This window comes from Suhomyces tanzawaensis, assembly GCF_001661415.1.
Source record: "Suhomyces tanzawaensis NRRL Y-17324 unplaced genomic scaffold CANTAscaffold_3, whole genome shotgun sequence".
NCBI lineage: Eukaryota > Fungi > Ascomycota > Pichiomycetes > Serinales > Debaryomycetaceae > Suhomyces > Suhomyces tanzawaensis.
Window position 1 is genome coordinate 1,599,022 of NW_017963638.1, and position 21,075 is coordinate 1,620,096.

Consider the following 21,075-nt stretch of genomic DNA (forward strand, 5'->3'; position numbering starts at 1 on the left):
ATATTGAGTTAATCTGGCTCTAAGAAGCATTCTCAAGTAGGATGTGCAATTATTCTAGCCACAGTGAAAAGGAAGTGAAGTCACAACTCAAACCCGTCAAAACACCATTCAAACATGGAGGAGTGACGTATCCGGGGTGCGTCATAAAGGAACTACCCAACGGAGTTATGTGATGTATCAGTTAGGCGATGCATGGTTGGGAGTGATAGAAGAAACTCGTCTCCAGAACTGTTTACGTATTTTTGCATTTCAGCAAGCAAATTCGATGCTAAGACATTTCACGAGAATAATACTTCATGAAACGAACACAGGCGTATTTTTATACACTCCATCAATTATTTCTTTCAAGTGACTTCGTGCTCGTAATTCGCTATTTCTATATTCTCAGCATGCGAAATCTGAGATGCCACAATCTGGTAATGGACTCCATATCTTATCATGGCTGATCTGAATGAAGTCGAACAAGCAACACTCTATCTTCTCAAGAAACGACTAGAACGTCCCAGCTCGTTATATCCGGCATTGACCAGACTCAACGAGCCTCGGTTGCACCGCATCATCAAAGACAAGAAGAGCGACCCTCAGTTAGCACAGCTTATCAAAAGAAGAAATCACTATACCAGTAAAGTCTACGAGTACTTGAATGAACAGCTTGGAAGCAAAAGTGCAGTAGCATCTCATACCGGTGCAAAGTCTAGTCCTTTAGTCTCTCAGTACCGAGGGCCTGAGGTCAAATTCATCACCAATCGCTACCACGCCGAACTATACATACGACATCGGATTCTCAAAGAAAGTGCCAAGGTGAACAAAATAAAGCAGCTCATAGACCAGCAGCTAGTTCAGCAGCGACAATGGAAGAAGGAACGTGAACAGATGGACGATCAGCATCAGCAAAAGGTGAATGCTATCTCGAAAGGTGTGGCCAAAGCCACGGAAGGCTTTCATCCTTCAAAACTTCAGAAGCTCAAGATGAGCAATCAAGGGTCTTTGGATGCACTAAAAAGGGAGCATGAAGCGGAGATCATCAATCTCAATAGCAGAATTATAGCCACATGCAAGCACTTGAGTGCCAAAACAATATTCACTTTCAAGGAGTTGGAAATTCCCTTCTTCTGCACGGTCGAACACTTCAAGTATCCAACGCTTACTCAAGATCAGGAGCATGTGCTAAACTACCTTCAGAAAGCACTCATGTAAAGCATGGCTGGACTACCTCTGATATGTGACTGGACCCACCAAAACTGTCTACAGATTTAAAAGTGTATGACTGGGATCCTTTCTTTAGGATATGTAGTATATATACAGTATGCTATTATAAAAATGATAAGGTAATAGAATTGAATAATGGTGTCTTTCGATCGACAAAATTAATAGTATTAGGAATTCAATTTCCTTTTCATATGTTCATCCATTATGGCAAGTCAGTGACACAACCCAAGGAAGCGTCACTAACCAACTTACCATACTTGGACAAAGTACCTCTAGTGTACTTTGGAGCTGGTGCTTTCCATCTGGTTTTTCTGTCAGCCAAAACCTCCTCGTCGACCAACAAGTCGATCTTGTTATTTTCAGCATCAATAACAATAACATCGCCGTCTTCAACCAAGGCAATTGGTCCACCAACGGCAGCTTCAGGAACAATGTGACCAATCAAGAAACCGTGAGATCCACCCGAGAATCTACCATCGGTCAAAAGCGCAACATCCTTACCAAGACCGTAGCCCATCAAAGCAGACGATGGCTTCAACATTTCTGGCATACCTGGACCACCCTTTGGACCTTCGTATCTGATCACACAAACAGTCTTTTCACCCTTCTTGATTTCACCGTTTTCTAAAGCGACAATGAAGGCACCTTCGTCATCGAAAACTCTGGCAGCACCCTTGAAGTAGGTACCTTCCTTACCAGTGATCTTTCCAACAGCAGAGCCTGGGGCCAAAGTACCCTTCAAGATTTGCAAGTGACCACTTGGCTTCAAAGGCTTGTCGACAGTCATGACAATGTCTTGCTTTTCTGGCAAAGCCTTCAATTTGGACAAGTTCTCCTTGATAGTCTTACCAGTAACGGTCAATTGATCACCGTTGATCAATCCCTCGGCCAACAAATACTTCATAACGGCTGGGGTACCACCGAATTCTTGCAAATCGGCCATAACGTACTTACCAGATGGTCTGAAGTCAGCCAACAATGGAGTGGAGTCAGAAATTCTTTGGAAGTCATCGACACTCAAGTCAATACCAACAGAAGAAGCAATAGCAATAAGATGCAAAACTGCATTGGTGGAACCACCAGTAGCAATGATGTAAGTGATGGCATTCTCAAAAGCAGTCTTGGTCATGATGTCTCTTGGCTTCAAGTCCATAATCAACAAGTTCTTGAGGGCCTCACCAACGTTGGCACACTCTTCAGCCTTCTCCTTGGAAACAGCAGGAGCAGACGATGAGTATGGCAAACTCATACCAAGCACTTCAGCAGCAGAGGCCATGGTGTTAGCAGTGTACATACCACCACAAGCACCTGGACCAGGGCAAGCATGCTTGACAATATCCTTTCTTTCGTCCTCAGAAATGGACTTGGACAAGTACTGGCCGTAGGATTGGAAGGCAGAGATGATATCGATCTTTTCAGGCACGGCTGGGTTACCACCTCCACAGGTAGGAGACCCAGGCAAGATGGTACCACCATAGACCATGATGGATGGTCTGTTGTGTCTTCCCATGGCCATCAAGACACCAGGCATGTTCTTGTCACAGGATGGGATGGCAATGTTACCGTCGTATTGCTGGGCCAAAACCATGGTCTCGAACGAGTCAGCAATGATTTCTCTGGATTGCAACGAGTATCTCATACCGTCCGTACCGTTGGTGATACCGTCCGAGACACCAATCGAGTTGAACTGCATGGCCTTCAAACCAGCACGGTTGACGGACTCGGTACATTGGTCGTTCAAGTCCATCAAGTGCATGTTGCATGGGTTACCAGACCACCACACGGAACCAACACCGATCTGGGCCTTGTCCATGTCCTCCTCCTTGAAGCCAGTGGCGTAAAGCATGGCTTGCGAGGCACCTTGAGATGGGGACTGGGTGATAATAGCTGAATACTTGTTCAACTTCTTCTCTGCCAAAGAGGCAGACTGGGTGAAATTCCTAGCTGGAGAAATGTTCTGGGCCAATCTTTTGGCTGAAATGGTAGCAGCAGATGCTGCTGCTGCTGAACGTTTACTGAGATAACTCATGTTGTAAAGTATTCAACCAGAATAGATGTTAGATGAAATCTCAACTATGATTCATACTTTTTATCAAAAATGTCGTGCGCCGGCATTTTTCATCCGGGGCCGCTCGCGCCTGAATCGGCGGGGAAAGCGGGCCAATCAAACATACTTAGATAGTAATATCATCACGTGACCAAAACTATCCAGCCTAACCAAAAAAATGACGACAACTGCAGGATTCGAACCTGCGCGGGCAAAGCCCAAAAGATTTCTAATCTTTCTCCTTAACCACTCGGACAAGTTGCCTTACTTTAAAGAAGCTTCAAGCATGGGTTGTATATCTGGTGTAAGTAGTTACTGAAATTGATCATGTGACTCGAAGCTGAATCCATAATTCTTGGGTTACCTGAAACGTCTGGTTTCATTCTTGGACTAGCTGCTTGCTTTATAGATCTTTCCAATCTTACCATCTACATAAAATAGATATAATTTTAAAAACTTGCTCAATTTGAGCGTTATCAAAATGGTAGTCTTGTGTGAGGGCCATCTGCATCCATAAAACCCAATCTTCCAGGTATGTTCTCTATTCCAATGAGGATAAATTCGGTGCAATACGATTTACTTCTTTTTAAGAAAAATCTGTAATTTTAAAGAAACTACACTCAATTATGTTCTCGAGCCTATAGTACTTTTTGTAGTGGACCGACTTGCAAAATTCACTTACAGATTAAAGTGCTTTAGCAGTAATTTACTCTATTAATATAAATCAATTATCTTGGTAAAAGGTAAATAGTTCGTGAATATTTTATCGAAGTATTTCTTTCCACATCAGACAAAATATAGAATTATGAACTTCACAACTGCAATCGATTTTGACCAAACTTTGGAAAAATTCCACCTTAGGTCTGCCAGTAATGAACTTATCCCACAAGAAGTTCATGCAAACAGTTTAAATTAGAAGTTCACTTTCCACCAAAATAGGTTTGTATTAATAACCATCAACCTCATACTTAATTGTTAGTAGATCCTCAAAACTCCTCAACAGTGGTACAAGAAATTTTAGCGAAGAAGCACAGCCAGCCAACCCTAATACATCCATTTTCATTTTAATAGAAAATACCCTGCTCAAACTCCAATAGTGGTAGTTATAATACTTCCCTACAATTCTTTCAAACTGCATTAACTCTACCCGTTTTGGGAATTGAACGTTCCAGCTGGCTCTGTAGTTGTTCTCCACGTTTATTGGGTAGATAACCTTTTCTCAAGTGACAAACTAAAGACTTCTATTTGATGTTGTGCAACAGTAGACTAGAATAATAATTTTCGAAAATTATCCAATAAAAAAATAGAAATCCTTCTACTCACTTTAAATATGCCAATAAGCGTAGAGCTATCAATAGTCACGACTAAACAACCAAGGGCCAAGCTTTGATAGTCTATTTGTTCTTAGGGCCCTAATCATATTGCAGCTGCACACTCGCAGGATTTCATTTCGCACACTCTAACAATTCGTTCCTAACACAAGACCAAAAAAGCACCAACAAGCACAAGAGAGAGTCCATTCAGTCGGCTCATTCTCGATATGAGCAATTACTTTTCCCAGTTTGTTCCTCACTTCGGTAATGATAAGGACAAACTAAAGCCATTGCATATTGACGAGTCGTCAGGAACTACTCCACAGTTGAAGTACATTAGTGTGTTCAACCCCAGCTTGGTTGGCGAGAAAGAAGAGTCCAGCGAAGAGTTCCTCAAACAGGTGTTATGTTTCACTAACGGGAAGGACAATATCGAGGACCAGGACTCTCGAATCGAACAACTAAAGTTGATAGGCCTCATTCGTGGAGTGGATTCGTTTGCCAGAAACTTCACCAAGTCACGAGCAAGAACGAACATTATCAAGTCATCCAAGTCTTCGATCATCTTGCACAACCTTGAACCCGATTTCTATCTCGCGTGCTCAATTTCGAACACGAGTGGCCTCGTCAATCAACAGCTTATCAAATTGATCGAAACAGCGCATCAGTACTTTGTGATGTTCCACTTACGCTGCAGCTCGATCATTGAAACTTACGGATTGGAAGTATTACAAAGCACCCTCTTCGAGTACTGGACAGGTTTCCTCGAGAGTTTCAATTCTCAACTGTATAAAATCCCACCGGGGTTCACTTGGACGCATATGCTCAACTACAAGGGATTCTTGGGATTGCTACCTTTCCCTTCCCACGATCTGTTCAAAAGGACCTATAAAAGGTCGTCCATTTCCTTGAGCCAGACCACTAAGGATGAGATCGATTTGATTTTTAAGGCTTCACCGCAACTGCATAGACCCCAGGGTTTGATTATTTCGTATTTCAATAAAACCACTCCCAAAAAGTATGGGATGATCCACATGAATAATGTGCATGATGGCGGCAGTGGCACCATTAGCAGAGACAGCTTAATTGACATTCACAACTGGCTAGAATATTATGATTACCATGCAAAACTCGATACAGAGAATCTTACAAAGATCAGCTCGTCGCTGATATTTGAATCCCAGCTAGCTCAGCCAGAGGTGGACTTGGACACGGAAGCTCCTCTGAGCGAGGAGGGTGATCCTTCATCTCTCAAACTGGTTACTGTATCAGCATTGGAATTATTGAACCCAGTCACTTTGACCAACAACTTAGTGGTTCTGCCCTTGAATTATACTGTGAACAGTATGATCAACATTGGAGAACAAGTTACAACTACTATAAGGGGAGTTGGTGATCACATCGCAGGCGATGAAGAGAATCAAGAACCGGTCGAAGCCCAGACTGAGTCAACCTGGTTGAGCATGCCACCATTGCTTAAGAGCCTTCGCCTTGGTGGTCTGGCAGAAACACCAGCTGTAGAAAATCAATTACAGCATGATAATCCCGCGGTCAGTCAGGGAGGTACAGAGGATGAAGACTATGAGGAGGAAGACTATGGAGAATTTTTGACAGGGGCGAAGCAGGACATAAATGGAGGTACCTCTGTCATTCACCGAAAGTTGGTTTACTTACCTACTGAAATTCGTGACAGGAATGGGGATTTGAGAGAAGAGCAACGAGAGTATCTGCTAGTAATTTTCACCAAGCTGGATATATTGATTACCTTGATTTACGAAAGTTCAAACGCACAATTGGACAACGTAGAGTTCTTTGAAAATTTATCCAAAGAGCTCTTGTCTCCTGCAATCGAGGAGATTTCCAATTTAATAACTGGTGGGAGCATCATTGGGAACAGTTTGGGTTCTCTCAAGTCTCTCAATGGGATTTTGAAGAGTCCCGCTAATGAGATCGATAGCGAATTTTTTTTTGTGGTGTATGACGGACAGGAAGGATCTATTCAGACATCATTGCCATACCTACCCAACATCACAATTCCAACGTTGAAACTATCACTCACGGATAGGGCGATTGTCAAATATCAAGGAGCCATGTTTTTTCTTCATGAACAATTATCGTCGGTCTTTTTGATGTCCCAGAACAAGGACTTCTTTAACTCCAACGAAATGAATGAATACTTTCACAAATTCACCAGCAACAAGACCACCGACTGGATGTTTTACTACATCAAGCACAAGGGAAAGTACATTATTATTATAAAGAATCACAATCGACACTCAAAAAGCGCAAAGCGAGCATCGATAGCAGCTACTAATATTAGAAAGGCCAGCGTGGTGGCCGAGAATGGAACTGGCTCTAGTGTTTTCCACAAAATTACCGATGGAGCGTATGACTACGCGCAATTGGGATTTCTTGACAATTTGGGGGTGGACGTGAAGTACTGGCTTGAAAGCTTTAGTCACAGTGGCGAGACCTAGACTGAGCCTGCGGGAACAGGAGCAGATCCTGCCACTGGCTGGGTCTGGGTAGCAGGAGATGCGATGGGACTGGAGGTGGTGGTCGCAACAGGCTCGTGTCTTTCCGAGCTTCTGATCTGCAACGCCTCGTTGGTCTTCAAAGTATCGACCCAGTTGATGAAGTGAGGCACGTCCTTGGAGATGGCACTTCCGAGGTTGGCGTGGGTGAACCAGTGGGGCACCTTTCCGCCTGGCTGCGAGCAGGTGGCCATGGTCCACTTCAACTCCTTGGATTCTGGCTCGTACGTCACCTTTTCGATGGAGGTGTATCTGCCCTGGGTGAAGTCGGAGTCCATGCCTGGACGCTCGAAGTTCTTGGGGTGCACGGCCAACGAGATCACGTAGGCCTCGTTGTCCGAAGGTTTATAGATGTGGACCAATTCATAGAACACCCTCTTTTTCAATGGGAACGGGAACTTGTAGTAGCACTGTGCCAAGTACGTGAATGACTGGGGGTCGGCACCTGCCAATTGGAAGGGTGTCAACTCGTAGTCGTAGAGTTCCTTGACGTAGTGCTTCTCGTACTCAGTGTGACTGCGCTTGAAGTCCGTAAGCGATCCGATGATGTACTGGAGCAATGCCTGGTGGTAGCGCTCCTTCAACGGATCGCCAAACTCGGTGAAGTCGTACACTCTGGCGTACCAGGTGTCGTCGTTCAAGCGACTGTTGCTGAAAGTAGGCACTGAGATGGGAAGATTGGCATCTGTGGTGTACTTGTACTTTTTGCCGGCTTTCCAGTTGGGCTCGATCAACTCGAGGATGTACTTGGCTTCTGTGATCAACGAGGGTGCATCAAGGCCGGTAAGGTCCTCCAATGGCACGGTGTTGGTGGTCAAAGTGGCGACACTCATATTGCAGGTTGTGGGTATGGATGCACAACCCGCGCAGCGAATCCCACTCTAATAAGCTTCTGGTGCTCGTAAATAATAGCAACCTACCACCTAGTCACATGTACCAAAACAGCAAAGAACAAAGGGCGTGAGCTGTCAGACAGTCATACCACCTGATTTTCGGCCCAATCGGGATGCCCAAACGGGACCCGATCGGGACCCACACGCGGCTGGTCACTACACCGAGCTCCTTGTCCACACTACAGTACCATAATAAGTAATGGGGGCTCTCAATCGTGGTTTATACCACGAGACACTGGCACTTCTGTCACTGCGTCGCAACGGTGCTGCTGCATAATGTCTGCACTGTTTGGTGCAGAGAAGTCCTGTCATGCACCAACTTTCAGCGTAGTCGCTGAAGAAATAGGCAAGCGGGATTAATGACCGCCACCTCCTGGTGGTGACCACTATTGGGGGTAGTTACACTTCCACACTCTAGTAGAAGTCCACCGTCAGCTCGCAGGTATGCACACGACCCGCCACCTGGCGCGCGCACGACCCCTCACATCAAAAAATGAATGACAAACTCGAACTCCTTCCTCAGCTGAACTAGTTGCTTGTACTGGACCTTGGACTGGACAACCTCTAGACGCCATCACATCGAACGCCGTACGCATCACTTGACTGTTGATCGCTATCAGACTCACTTCTAAGACTTGTTGCAACGAGTCTATCACGAATTAGTCATCGGTAAAGTAGGGGGTAAACTCGAACCTGAACATCTCAAAAGAAGTCCTTGTGAACACTACCAACATGTCTCCCACCTCAGGTATGGTCGCCACGGCCGACGAGGCTTTCCAGGGGCCAAACTTGAACGTCACGTTGACATGTCCAGAGTGCAAGATTTATCCACCAGATTTGATTGAGCGGTTTAGTGAAGGTGACATCGTATGCGGAAGCTGTGGGTTGGTGCTCAGCGATCGTGTTGTCGACACCCGTTCCGAGTGGAGAACCTTCAGTAACGACGACCAAAACGGTGACGATCCCAGCCGTGTGGGTGATGCTGGAAACCCGTTGTTGGACACAGAAGATTTGTCCACCATGATCTCGTACGCTCCAGATAATGGACGTGCAGGGAAGGAGTTAAACAGAGCCCAGTCTAAGTCCATCGTAGACAAGAAGGACAACGCGTTGGCCGCGGCTTATGCTAAGATCTCGCAAATGTGTGATGGGTACCAACTCCCCAAGATCGTTCAGGATAGTGCTAAAGAGGTATACAAGATGGTTTACGACGAACGTCCGTTGAGAGGAAAATCGCAAGAGTCCATCATGGCCGCTGCCATTTTCATCGGCTGCCGTAAAGCAAAGGTGGCCAGATCCTTCAAGGAAATTTGGGCATTGACCAATGTTCCACGTAAGGAAATTGGGAAGGTATTCAAGATTATCAGACAGGTGATGCAGGATAAGAACGCCACCGACCCTAATGCGGACATGTTCAACCAGGACAATATCCAGACCACGCAAACGTCAGCCGAGGATTTGATCCGTCGTTTCTGTTCCCATTTGGGACTTGGTACCCAGGTCACAAATGGTGCCGAATACATTGCGCGTCGGTGTAAGGAGGTGGGTGTTTTGGCTGGTAGGTCTCCTACCACCATTGCTGCCACCGTCATTTACATGGCAGCGTTGATTTTCGGGGCAGAGTTGGCTCCTTCCAAGATTTCTGACAAGACTGGTGTCAGTGACGGTACCATCAAAACCTCATACAAGGTAATGTACGAAGAAAAGGACAAATTAATCGACCCATACTGGATTGAAAGTGGCAAGGTTAAGTTGGAAAACATCCCCAAGAGTTAGGCCAGTTTTGTAGAGTTTAGTGAAATAGCATATGATCCAGAAACAGGCTGACTGTAGCCGAGCCCACCAGCTTTGGAATTGGGCTTTTCCGTCAACGGATAGCAAAAGAAGAATATTAATATTGAATTTATTGTGTAAGGTATTAACCTAAACTATCTCCAGCTTCCAATAATAACTTAAAATTTTGGAAAGAAGGAGGACCAATATAGAAACGTACCTATAGTACGATTTCACCAACACTTCTCGCTTAGTTGCTGAAACCACCATCCTATTCTTTGAATGTAGTCCCCCACATTCGCAGTGCACGACCATCGCAGCTAAAAATCGTAAGATTCATTCTATAAACCACTAGTCATGTTTGGAGCAGTCAGGAGGTTAGCAACGGCTGCCGCTTCAGCCCAGGTATCAAGGTTGCAAGACGTGGTTATTGTCGGAGGAGGCCCAGCAGGCTTGTCCTTGTTGGCAGCCCTCAAGAGCTCACATAAAACACGCCATTTGAAGTGCACATTAGTCGAAGGAGGTAGCTTGGATAATATCCGGACTTTTGGGGAGGACCCCCCAGAAAATTACACCAACAGAGTGGTTTCATTGACACCACAATCTGTGGAATTCATGCAAGAGAGAATCGGAAGCTGGCAGTACATCAACCAGGACAGGATCAAATTCTACAGCTCAATTGTGGCATACGACTCGCAAGAAAAGGACGCCAGAATCCAGTTTGATGCCAGCATGACGGATGGAAACGGTGTTTTGGCGGTGATGTGTGAGAATATCAATATTCAGAGCCTGTTGTTAAGCAGAATTGACGAAATTGGCGACTCTACCATTTTGGACAACACCAAGGTCTTGGACATCGTGCATCCCAACAAGCCTGAAATAAATCACGACTTGACCGCAGAGCCACAGACCACCTCTCCAGGCTTGGACTGGCCTATCGTCCAACTTTCCAACGGTGAAAGCATACAAACCAGATTGTTGGTGGGTGCTGACGGCTACAACTCGCCTGTCCGTAAGTTCTCGGGTATCGAGTCCAGAGGCTGGCAATACGGCCGTTTCGGAGTGGTAGCAACCATCAAGTTGCAGTACGAGGATTATCGTTCCATTGGATGGCAGAGGTTCTTGACCACTGGACCCTTGGCCATCTTACCATTGACAGAAGACAATGCGACCATCGTGTGGTCCAGCACCCCCGAATTGTCGGATATCTTGTTGAAGGTGACCCCTGAAATCTTTGTGCATTTGGTAAACGCTGCCATGACTTTGGACGAGGTCGACCTAAACTACATCTACGGAGTGTTGAAGAAGGACCCCACCGACACCTCGGTATTGGAGGAGATTGAATGGAGAATGTCGAAGATCAAGTTGTCTGAATTGGAGGAAAAGTACCCCTTGCCAGTGTCTGAAGTTATTGACAAGTCCAGAGCACGCTTTCCATTAAAAATGTCCCATGCCGACACCTACGTGGCTCCCAGAGTCGCTTTGATTGGAGATGCTGCGCATACCATCCATCCATTGGCAGGTCAAGGATTGAACATGGGCCAGTCGGACGTTGCAGGCTTGGTGGAGGCCTTGGAAAAGGGTGTAGAGAGAGGCATGGATATTGGATCCACGCTTGTACTTGAGAGCTACGTGTCCAACACCTGGCCTGCCAACAGCATGCTTTTGGGAGTGTGTGACAAGCTCCACAAGATCTTCTCCACCGACTTTTATCCGTTGGTGTTGCTCAGAGGCATCGGCATGAAGTCGCTCAACATGCTCGACGTGGTCAAGGACTTGATGGTCAAGTCTATGGCCAGATAGAGAACAGCCAAGTCCAGAGTGGGCAAAGTCGTCCAGATAGTGTGGGTGAGTGGCAGATTAGACCGAGTCTTCCAGATAGTATTGTGAGTGGCAGAATAGGTTGAAGTGTCCACAACTGATGCTTCGTCCAGATAGTGAGCCGTCCAGACAGCGACTCTATTTGTCCAGATAATGATGTTGCTCTTCCCGATATGCTAAATCGTCCATGCTATTCCCTTCCAGAACTCGATGCATCCTGTGCACAGGTCCGCACATGCATATGTCTGGAATGCGCAACTGTAGATAGTTTCAATAAACTCCCATGTATCTAGTACGGCCTCGGCCATTATCTGTTGGAATACGTACACAGCCATGGTCCAGTCTTGTAAGGCACAAGTCCCGCGTGATTGACCTCCAGAAGGAACAGCAACAAAACGTACCCCACAAGAAGAGTGGCCTGGAGCAACTCGACTATCTGAGGCTCAAAGACCATTACGACACACCACACTATCCTATTGTGTTGTGCCATGGGTTCTCGGGGTTCGACACCATAAGCATACCTACCAACTGGCTTCCAAAACACAAGGCCAAAAGGGCCATCACCAGGATATTTCAGCTAGACTACTGGTGCGGTATTCGCGAATCGTTGGAGACCCTCGGAAGCACAGTGCTTATCGGAAGAGTTCCTCCCTTTGGAACAATCGAGGAAAGAGCCAAGATGCTCGACAAGTTTATCGACAGGGAGTGTCAGGAATTGAGGAAGAAGGAGTCCAAATCCACCATGTACCATTCCGAAAACAACCCCAGCAGCCACAAGAATCACTCGCACGAAGACGAGACATTCAAACTGACCCACAAGCCTATCAAGGTCAATCTCATCAGTCACTCCATGGGCGGCTTGGATAGTAGATACTTGATATCGAGATTTCAAGACAATAAAAACTACAAAGTGGTGTCACTCACTACAATTTCAACGCCCCATCATGGTTCGGAATGTGCCGACTTTCTAGTTGGGCTTGTTGCTAAAAACTCGTATCTCAAGAAATTGTGTCCCCAATCAGTGTATGAGTTGACCACCACAAACATGGAGGAGTTCAATGCAAAAGTACCGGACAATCCGGACGTTCAGTATTTTTCATACGGTGCAAAATTCAATCCAAAATGGTTCAATGTGTTTAATTTGACCTGGAGAATCATGAGACGCCAGATTTCTAAAAGGGAAGCCAAAAGTTTGCATAACGCATCAGGAAAGAAAATAGACAAGTCACCTTTAAGACTAGCCAATGATGGAATGGTCAGTGTGGAGAGCTCACAATGGGGAAAATATTTGGGCACACTTGACGAGGTTGATCACTTAGATCTTATCAACTGGACTAATAAAACCAGAACAGCAATTGATAAGTTGGTGTTCAATGAAGAGCCAAAATTTAATGCGTTGGCTTTGTATTTGCACATAGCCGATACCCTCGCAAAGAAAGGATTGTAGATTCTTAATTTCAAGAAACGAGGAGTTGATTACAGAGAAAGAAGATGAAATGAGCAACTAGAACGCTTTGGACAATTAATTAAAATACGTAAATATAACTACATACTTAGGCCAAAACTTTTAAAATAATATTAGAGTACTAGACAGGAATAGGTTAGTGTCTATATGTCAGATCAAATCAATATTGTTGAACTCTTCCTTACAGTTTTGACAATAATCAAGTAACGAATCAATACCGTCTCCTAAACTTTCAACTTCACCTTCCTCATTAGGATAGACTAGTCTGCTAACAATTGTGGACTCGACGTAGTCACATCTTTGAACTTCGCTCATTAACCAGTTTCTCCATTCAGCCTTTGCGATCAGCTCTTCAATCAGGCTTAGAATTTCTAGTTCCACCATCAATTTGTGTCTTCTGATTCCAACATCTTGGTGCGCCTTCTTAAGGTCCTTTGCAACATTCCTAGTCTCATCGTCTCCATAAACATTATCCCAATCTGTACTGTCCTTATAGTTGATAACAAAGGAGTTATTCTTGAATGTTTCGAAACACGACTTTGAGTTCTGTAATTGATTCAGATGATTCAGATTAGGAGTTACTTCTTTAATCCTAGTATAGAAATCATGTTTTCCACGCTCTAAGAGTTCTTCTGTGTCTTTCAAATAAATAGCTCTCTGTAACATCAAAGGATCATTGGTCAAGAGCTCATATGCAATGTTATTTGCTCTTCTGACACTCCAATATGATTGTGTGGTTTTACCCATCAAAAACAAGTTAAATACGGCAGACACAAATATTATTAGTAGCAAAACGGTTTGCATTCTCAAACTTCTAAACAATAATACTCCAGCGTTAATAATAATCTGGATCAATTGAAGCAAAAAATTGATAATTCTGAACATAACCCGTTTAGTAAAGACCTTAATAACGTAGAAGAAACTAACTCTCATAATTGGAGGATTTTTTGCGATTTGTTCTTCATCCTTTTCTTCTTCACTATCATCTGTGTGACTCAACTTACCATATATGTAAATGGATTTGACCACAGTACCGTGTGTACCAAGCTCTCTAAATGAAGATTTCAATAGATCATTGAAATGGAAATCACGGTTGGCAGCAACAGTCTGACTGATCCAATCTACGAATGGATTAAAAATCAGAGTTCCAAAGTAGTTTCTTCTAACATAGGAGTACAACCTTGTCTGGTCCCCTGCCGTTCTCAACATGACAAACTTGTATTCCACGTTGAATACTGATCCTATCAAAAACTTGAAGTTGGACCTGGTGTGGGAGAAAACATAATACTCATCATCATGAAGCTCATCAATAGCTTGGCTGATCTGAACGACCCACCGCTTCTTGTTGTAGGCAGCAATGGTATTGAAAGTTCTTTTCAAAACTCCTTCTGGAGTAGATATCCATGGTTTTTTAATAATACTCTCAACCCTCCCAAATGATAACTGTTCATTGAGAATGGTTGAGTTATCTCCTAAAAGGGCATGAAAAATAGCTTTAGGAGGTACAGCGTATCTCCTTTCTTTGATAAGCCTGTAGTCTTTGGTGAAATCAGTTCTATAGCTGGTAGTCTTCGAAGATGCTTTAACTAACGAACTAGATTTCAAAATCCCCGTCAAGTTAGGTGCACCCGTCAATTGGGAGGATAAGTCTTTTTCTTCTACCTGTACATTTGAGAAGTCCTTGGAAAGATTAGTCCGTGAGAATGAGTTTGGTTTCAACGCATCTGACTTTGAAACCTCAGATCCTCTAGAATCAAGAGAAGGAGATCCATTTCTACTCACCAGGTTTACATTACCTGGTTCTGTTTTCGATCTTTCTAAAGATTCAGGTCTCGAGACAATTATTCCCGGTGCTCTAATCGGAGCTGGAACTTCATTTGAGTCGTATTGTTCTTGCTGAATTTTCTCCTTCTCTAGTTGTTCGTCGATCTTATTGAAAGCTTGTAGAATCTCGCGAGTCAACTTTGGTTTATCACTAACTTTATTGTCAATCAAATAATTAACCTTCAACTTCATAGCCTTTCCATCATCTAGAAATAGTTTCATTTTGATAACTCCAGCGATGGTATACATTTTGACCAAGTCAAATTGCTTCTGCAGTTTGTATTCAACCGAAATCATGTTTCCAACATATCCCTTGAACAAGGTCACAAATCCTAATGCTTGCATGTAGAAGTATGCGTGATTCAATGTGATAAAACACCTTCCACTCAACTCTTGTTTGGAGTTTGCGGACCAAATACACCTGTAAGATATAAGACAATATTCACCAGGTTGAATAACAGTTTCAAACAAGGCTCTCATTTGAATATCCAAAGGGATTAATTCCTTAGGATAGTAATTTGGATAGAACAATCCTCCGTCACGTCTTTGTTGTTGTTGCTGGATCAACTCTGTATCTTCTTGGATAAGATAGGGTTCCATTGCTTTTTCGTCTTGAATTGCACTATGCAAGTAATAAATACCCCAATTAACGGAACCCCACATATTAGCAGTCAAAGCAGTTGGAACATGAGTGGGTTTGACAAGACTGTAGGACAAAATTGACGATTTTGTGGTATCTGTGATAAATGGAGGCTTGATCTGAAGAATTTGCGAGTAGACATACTTAGAAAACAATTTGTCATTCTTTTCGATGTGCTTGGCCAAATTACTTGGTGTAATAATCTGGCCGGTGGAATGATGTGCTATTCTGCTACTTGTTAGTTCTCTGTCCATCGTTGTCTGCAATGTGGAAGAGAATTCAGTGACGATAGGGGGATAGCGTCCAGAGGCAATGTTGAAAAGGTCACTGTCACTATTTTCCCGGGCAGATTGAAGAATTTGGTTTCTTTCATTTTGAAAAACCTTTAACCAAGATTTCAACTCAATTAATGTCTCGGCTTGGAAAACGACTGTTAAGTCACTTGTCTTCAATTCAAAACAAAATCTTCTATCCTCATTGGGGGTGTACCTGACATTACACAACAAAATACCTATTTTATCGGTTTCTTGCACGAAAGTCTTTGAAGGAGATAACACTAGTAAACCAAATACTCCCCCTTTGATGAATGCCCATCTTCTGACCCATATTGGCTTGGATGAACGTTCCGTCCAAGTCTTCATAAATAAATAGCCATGCTTTTCCACTCCTCTTTCGTCTATGCTGTCCAACATTTTTTGATTAATTAAGGAAGACTTATACTGATTAGGATCAGATGATGGCTGGAACTGATGAGTGGAAGACTCTTCGACTTGGTTACGAGCAAGAACCATGTCGCCACCAAGCTTCTCGATCGCAAGAGAATAGGAGTCACACCATCCTCGTATCCTGTTGATTTTAAGCCAGGACTCCTTGATGAAGGATGCATTTGAACCAGATGTAAAGGCTGATCTTTTATTCTTCCATAAGTCGGAACTCAAACCAACCAATACTTTATCCAAAAGGTTCCCTAAAGTAGCGACTTCAACAACCAAATCCAACGATGCATGGATATAGTCTTTTCTGACTTGAAAAAACTCCTTTGCATCCTCCATTATGCTTGCAGCGTCCTTGGTCTTTGGAGTCGCGAGGTACAACTCGAGATATCTGTCATGCTTTTCTTGGTACACATCAAAATTCTTTCTGATCTCTTTGTATTGACTCACGTTCTTCGATACTATCAAATTAAGGTTATCAATAATGTACGAATTCACATTCAACGCTGACAAATTGATGCTCCACAAAGCCTTGAGTCCCTGCAAGGTGGTTTGTAGAGATTGCATGGTATACTCCTGGTCAATTAGACCATCTTGCAAAAAAGATGGGACCAAATGTTCCAAAAAGGAATTGCAATAGGTTTGCAATTCCTTAGCATATTTCGGGATCTTCTTGACTGAGGATACCAATGCAAGGAGCCACCGTTCGATTTTGCTGATCTGATTGTCCAAATGATTGATACCAGCTCTGAAACTTGGAGAATCCAATGCAGCTTCTTTGAAGTTCACGGAAATCAATTTGAATTGTTTATACTGCGGGTTTGCCTTCTTGGGATCATACGTGGTAAATGCGTCTGAATCAGAGTTCATCCCAGTACTGCTCGAAGTAGGCACAGGGTCATCAAGACTAATCCTCTCTCGGGGGGTAGTCTCTTTCTTGGGAACATTGCTATGGGTAAGTGGATCATTGAGATAGGTTTGTGGGGAAGGCTCTATTCTTATTGGACCATTTACCTCCAATGGTACAGATACATCGTTGGATAAGTTATTGGACGGGTTGCCTTCGTCTGCAACGTTGCTTGTGCTCATCGTAGTCTATTCCAACCGGTTGCTTTCGGCTATTCGGTAACACGCCCTTCAACAGTTCGAGAGCTATTCTAAGGAATTGATACAATTCCTATACAGAGCTCAATTGCAAGAGAGTTGAATGTCTGTTCCGGGTACGGATTTCAGGTGTAATGCTGGTGAATACTTCGTGGAGTAAGGTGGTGGGTACTGTATATTCTTGCTTCCGCGACTTGGACCGACATCTATTTAGTTCCGAAAGTTCCAGGTGAGGAATCAACCGTGAATGCGAAACCTCACTAAGTTAAGGATGCTCCTACATTAAATAGATAAACATACAATGTTGACTAAGTTAACAGAAGAAATGTAATAGAAAGTAATGCAAATAAGTAGTGTAGTGAGAAGTGAAATTAAAACGAAGTGAATAATACATGACCTCAGCTGTACCGCATATTACCTCCTGAAGGGCCCACCTGGCTATTTCTTCTTGGGATTGTACATGCTCACTGGGGTATTAATGGGAAACCTGTGAATACCAGCATTTTGCTTGGAAACTTTAGGTTGTGGAATCTTTCTGGAGTCTTTGGAAGGATCATACTCCAAAATGGGTCCAAATTTGATTTCCTTGGGTTTAATGTTCTCTTTGTTATCCTTGAAAGAAGCTGTTGGTGCAACCTGGGCTTCAATTGATGGTGCTGGAGCAAATGGCATAATGGCAGGGGCAAATTGTTGATTGGGCATAAACTGCGCATTCATGGTGTTTGTCATAAAACCTTGGTCATTGAACGTTTGTGGCAAGATGTTTGCATTTGGATCAAATTGATGAGTGAACATCTTTTGTTGTTCTTGCTTCTGCATCTCAAATTGTCTTTGAACCAGCATATATTGCTCTTGCAACTTGGGGTGTAAAGAGTTGAAAGGTATAAACCCATTGCCAAGATTGACCATCAACTGTTGCTGTGCTGGAGGAATAAATGGTGTGGGTTGACCATAGTTCATGGATCCGTTTGGAACAATGTTATCACGCAATGGTGTAGAGGAGACCATGTTAGGATAGTTCTGATTGGGAATAGACTTGGCCCTGATAACAGGAGAATCTGTAGCTGGTGATGAAGAAGGTGGGGATATGTTTAAAGTCCTGAACTGATGAATGTTACCTGTTGAATGTGAATGATTCATAGGGGGTTGTAAGCTAGCTCTATTTTCCTCGTTAGGAGACTGCTCATATTGTCCTCTTAAACTTTCTTGTTGCTTTAACATATTTTGATTGAACTTTTGGACAATGTCAGCATTATATATTGGTGCTGTCAATGGGCCCCGAAGCACATTGAAATCATTAGCATTGGCCTTATTAGTATCAATTCTCAACTGGCTACTAGGCTTAAGAGGTGAGTCATGAGACATTCTAGTTTGATTTGGAGAAATTTTGTAAGGGGAGGAATCAGCAAGGACTGTTTCGTTATCGTCTTCCTTGTCATCTTCAACTCTATTCTGAGCATTTTCAAAAGTTTCATGCTCGGAATTATTCACTAAATTCACAACATTGACTGAAGTTTGACCACTTCCAATGTCAAAATCGAAATCATGGATGAAGTACCCAAATATCTGGGATTTTTGCTCGTCAAACTTATTACCTCCTTCGAAGTCTTGGGAATAATTGTCGTAAATAATTTGGACAATTGACAACTTCTTGCCAGCATAGCTAGTCCCGTTGAGTAAATAGTTGAAGTATCCTGCAAAGAACTGCTTCATGAAGGGCACTTGAACTTCATAAGAATCATTGTCAAAAGAATAGTAACCATTGACCAAGTCCACATGTTCCACAAAGAGGGAATTATGATTCGTCTCATCGTAAATTTTAATCAAACATTTCCAATCAAGCATTGAAGGGTGCTCTTGATCTTCAGATTTATTTAATATTTTGGCATCAAATTTCAAGAATGATTCCAAATGACCATTGATGTAATCAAGACTTCTGTCTATCTTTGTATTGAATGGAGAAATTGGCGTTGTTGACGCAAGTGTACTAGATGATACATTCATATGAAGATTGTGGTTTAGAAGCCACACCGGAATATTCTCTGACTTTAACTTTTCTATCATGGAAGGGGAAATTAATTCTTGTTTGTTCAATGAGTTTGATCCTGATAAAGATGATTCATAAACAGACGCCATCTTCGTAAATATGTGGTTCAGATTAGGATCAGAAGGCTTATTGTAACCAATATTAAAAGCTTTGGGAGACAATTTGAAAGCTAGATTCATGCCATTGTTATTTTTTGGCGATGACAAGAGAAGGTCTAGTTCATGGTCGATTATTTCGTTGGTCTTTATTGAATCCAATCCATGAGGACCAGCACCGGTAGTTGAAGTATAACTTGAGCTGTTAATAAGATGCTCGAATGGAGTTTTGATTAGTTCATCAATATCATCAAGATTATCGTTAATGGAAGATTTATTGTTTGAGGGAGTAGATGATTGTTTTTGACTTTTAGTTGTTTTGTCCAATTTCTTTGACTTAGCCAAACGAAACAATCTTGAAGAGATCTGTTTCGAAGTTCTCAATATTCCTGTTTTGTTAAACAACATTCTGGAAAGAACCTTGTTTTGAGAAGTATTTTTTAGAATAGAAGTACTACTATAGCCAGCATGGTTGTTTCTAAAATTACGATACTTCAAAAAACATTTGATCAAAATATCATCAAGTTCTGGATACCAAACCTTTTCACCCATATCAGACGCAGGAGTTGAAGCGGATACCGGTGGGTGGATTGGTTTATTCTGTTTCCTTTTGGGAACTGGGGAATCGATGGTGGAATCGATTTGTGATGCAATGGAGTTGTTAGGAGAGTCCAACACCGATGCTGAAGACAATTTCCGGCGTTTTATGGACTTGGATATGGACAAGTCGAGCTTGGACTTGGCGTCGAGGTCCATTTTGGGTTTGATGGGAATGAGGTTTGGCGCTGATTCAAGGGCCCCAGAGGCGCTACTGGTGTCAGGCTCCACGGAGTCGGGGTGGTTTTCTGGAGTGACTTCCTGTTCCTGCAGTTTGCTGTCGGTGGGGTCTTGCTTGCCTTGCTGGGAGTCCTCGTCGGGATTTGTCTCCTGGGAGCTGTGGTCAACAGGCTTGTGGAGTCTCTTGGGGGTCAAGAATTCCTTGCCCTCTTCGTAGATGGAGGAGAGAGACGTCAAGTTGGAGTCGCCTAGCGAGGACCACAAGTCGTCGTCGTCCTTCTTCAACGAGTCCAAAAAGCGGGTGGAGCCACCAGTGCCCACTCGCGAGGAGTTAGGGGGAGTCAGGAGGGCGGGAAACGCCTCCTGCTTGCGTTTCCAGGAGTGGAAGAACTTGTGGGGGGAGGTCGAGTTGATGGGGGACTGGAAATGGAACGAGGGCAGGAAACTGAGGCCGAACAGGAAGGTTGGAGTCATTGATTTGGTGGTTCGTTGGCCTCGAGGAGTGTGGGGGGTGGCCGTCCCATTGGCGCCGCTAGTCCCGGTTCCCGGTACTTGTAGATGGTTGGACAGAGACATGGTAGGCTCTCATAGATGATAGTAGAGATCAGGATTTGTTGTAATTGAAATAGTAGCCGCCCGACACGCAAACTTTTATGACTCCTGAAACAAACAGACGCGCTTTATTGTTCACGTGGAGTGATCGTTGCGGATAAGCGCGGGCGGGCCAGCCAGCAGGCAGGAGGGGACAGGCACAACAGCGGAAGGGAGGTGGTGGAGGGACTACTTGTAGCGGTGGAAATGCTGGCAGCTCTGGCAGCTA

At 43.6% G+C, this 21,075-nt stretch overlaps 9 protein-coding genes and 1 non-coding gene across 10 annotated transcripts; 5 read left to right on the forward strand and 5 right to left on the reverse strand.

Annotated features, from left to right (window-relative positions):
* Positions 1 to 438: 438 nt before the first annotated feature.
* Positions 439 to 1,197, forward strand: CANTADRAFT_48658 (uncharacterized protein; the record flags this gene model as incomplete). Its single annotated transcript, XM_020209614.1, has 1 exon — positions 439 to 1,197. The coding sequence occupies one exon, from the start codon at positions 439 to 441 to the stop codon at positions 1,195 to 1,197; it is 759 nt and encodes a 252-aa protein (XP_020065445.1).
* Positions 1,198 to 1,261: 64 nt separating this feature from the next.
* On the reverse strand, positions 1,262 to 3,277 carry ILV3 (dihydroxy-acid dehydratase). The gene has a single exon (XM_020207590.1). It carries the CDS (start codon positions 3,236 to 3,238, stop codon positions 1,412 to 1,414), a length of 1,827 nt encoding a protein of 608 aa, XP_020065446.1. The 5' UTR covers positions 3,239 to 3,277; the 3' UTR covers positions 1,262 to 1,411.
* A 161-nt stretch (positions 3,278 to 3,438) lies between these two features.
* CANTADRAFT_t110 lies at positions 3,439 to 3,520 on the reverse strand. Its single transcript has one exon. It is a non-coding gene; the product is annotated as a tRNA-Ser (tRNA).
* A 1,276-nt stretch (positions 3,521 to 4,796) lies between these two features.
* CANTADRAFT_89886 (uncharacterized protein) lies at positions 4,797 to 7,046 on the forward strand (the record flags this gene model as incomplete). Its single annotated transcript, XM_020211621.1, has 2 exons — positions 4,797 to 6,066; positions 6,091 to 7,046. 2 exons carry the CDS (start codon positions 4,797 to 4,799, stop codon positions 7,044 to 7,046), a joined length of 2,226 nt encoding a protein of 741 aa, XP_020065447.1.
* On the reverse strand, positions 7,043 to 7,936 carry CANTADRAFT_48499 (uncharacterized protein; the record flags this gene model as incomplete). The annotated part of the gene is made up of 1 exon (XM_020209590.1): positions 7,043 to 7,936. The coding sequence occupies one exon, from the start codon at positions 7,934 to 7,936 to the stop codon at positions 7,043 to 7,045; it is 894 nt and encodes a 297-aa protein (XP_020065448.1).
* Positions 7,937 to 8,728: 792 nt separating this feature from the next.
* Positions 8,729 to 9,772, forward strand: SUA71 (transcription factor TFIIB; the record flags this gene model as incomplete). The annotated part of the gene is made up of 1 exon (XM_020210798.1): positions 8,729 to 9,772. The coding sequence occupies one exon, from the start codon at positions 8,729 to 8,731 to the stop codon at positions 9,770 to 9,772; it is 1,044 nt and encodes a 347-aa protein (XP_020065449.1).
* A 354-nt stretch (positions 9,773 to 10,126) lies between these two features.
* On the forward strand, positions 10,127 to 11,572 carry COQ6 (putative N,N-dimethylaniline monooxygenase; the record flags this gene model as incomplete). The annotated part of the gene is made up of 1 exon (XM_020209719.1): positions 10,127 to 11,572. The coding sequence occupies one exon, from the start codon at positions 10,127 to 10,129 to the stop codon at positions 11,570 to 11,572; it is 1,446 nt and encodes a 481-aa protein (XP_020065450.1).
* Positions 11,573 to 11,800: 228 nt separating this feature from the next.
* On the forward strand, positions 11,801 to 13,037 carry CANTADRAFT_89889 (triglyceride lipase; the record flags this gene model as incomplete). The annotated part of the gene is made up of 3 exons (XM_020211622.1): positions 11,801 to 11,817; positions 11,933 to 12,334; positions 12,362 to 13,037. The coding sequence occupies 3 exons, from the start codon at positions 11,801 to 11,803 to the stop codon at positions 13,035 to 13,037; spliced, it is 1,095 nt and encodes a 364-aa protein (XP_020065451.1).
* A 168-nt stretch (positions 13,038 to 13,205) lies between these two features.
* Positions 13,206 to 17,102, reverse strand: CANTADRAFT_49497 (uncharacterized protein; the record flags this gene model as incomplete). Its single annotated transcript, XM_020209714.1, has 2 exons — positions 13,206 to 14,717; positions 14,928 to 17,102. 2 exons carry the CDS (start codon positions 17,100 to 17,102, stop codon positions 13,206 to 13,208), a joined length of 3,687 nt encoding a protein of 1,228 aa, XP_020065452.1.
* Positions 17,103 to 17,774: 672 nt separating this feature from the next.
* CANTADRAFT_21565 (uncharacterized protein) lies at positions 17,775 to 20,831 on the reverse strand (the record flags this gene model as incomplete). Its single annotated transcript, XM_020206712.1, has 1 exon — positions 17,775 to 20,831. One exon carries the CDS (start codon positions 20,829 to 20,831, stop codon positions 17,775 to 17,777), a length of 3,057 nt encoding a protein of 1,018 aa, XP_020065453.1.
* Between the last annotated feature and the right edge of the window lie 244 nt (positions 20,832 to 21,075).

Excerpts from the sequence above, each read along its gene's own strand:
- ILV3 (XM_020207590.1), bottom strand. The coding sequence starts at position 3,238 with ATGAGTTATCTCAGTAAACGTTCAGCAGCAGCAGCATCTGCTGCTACC.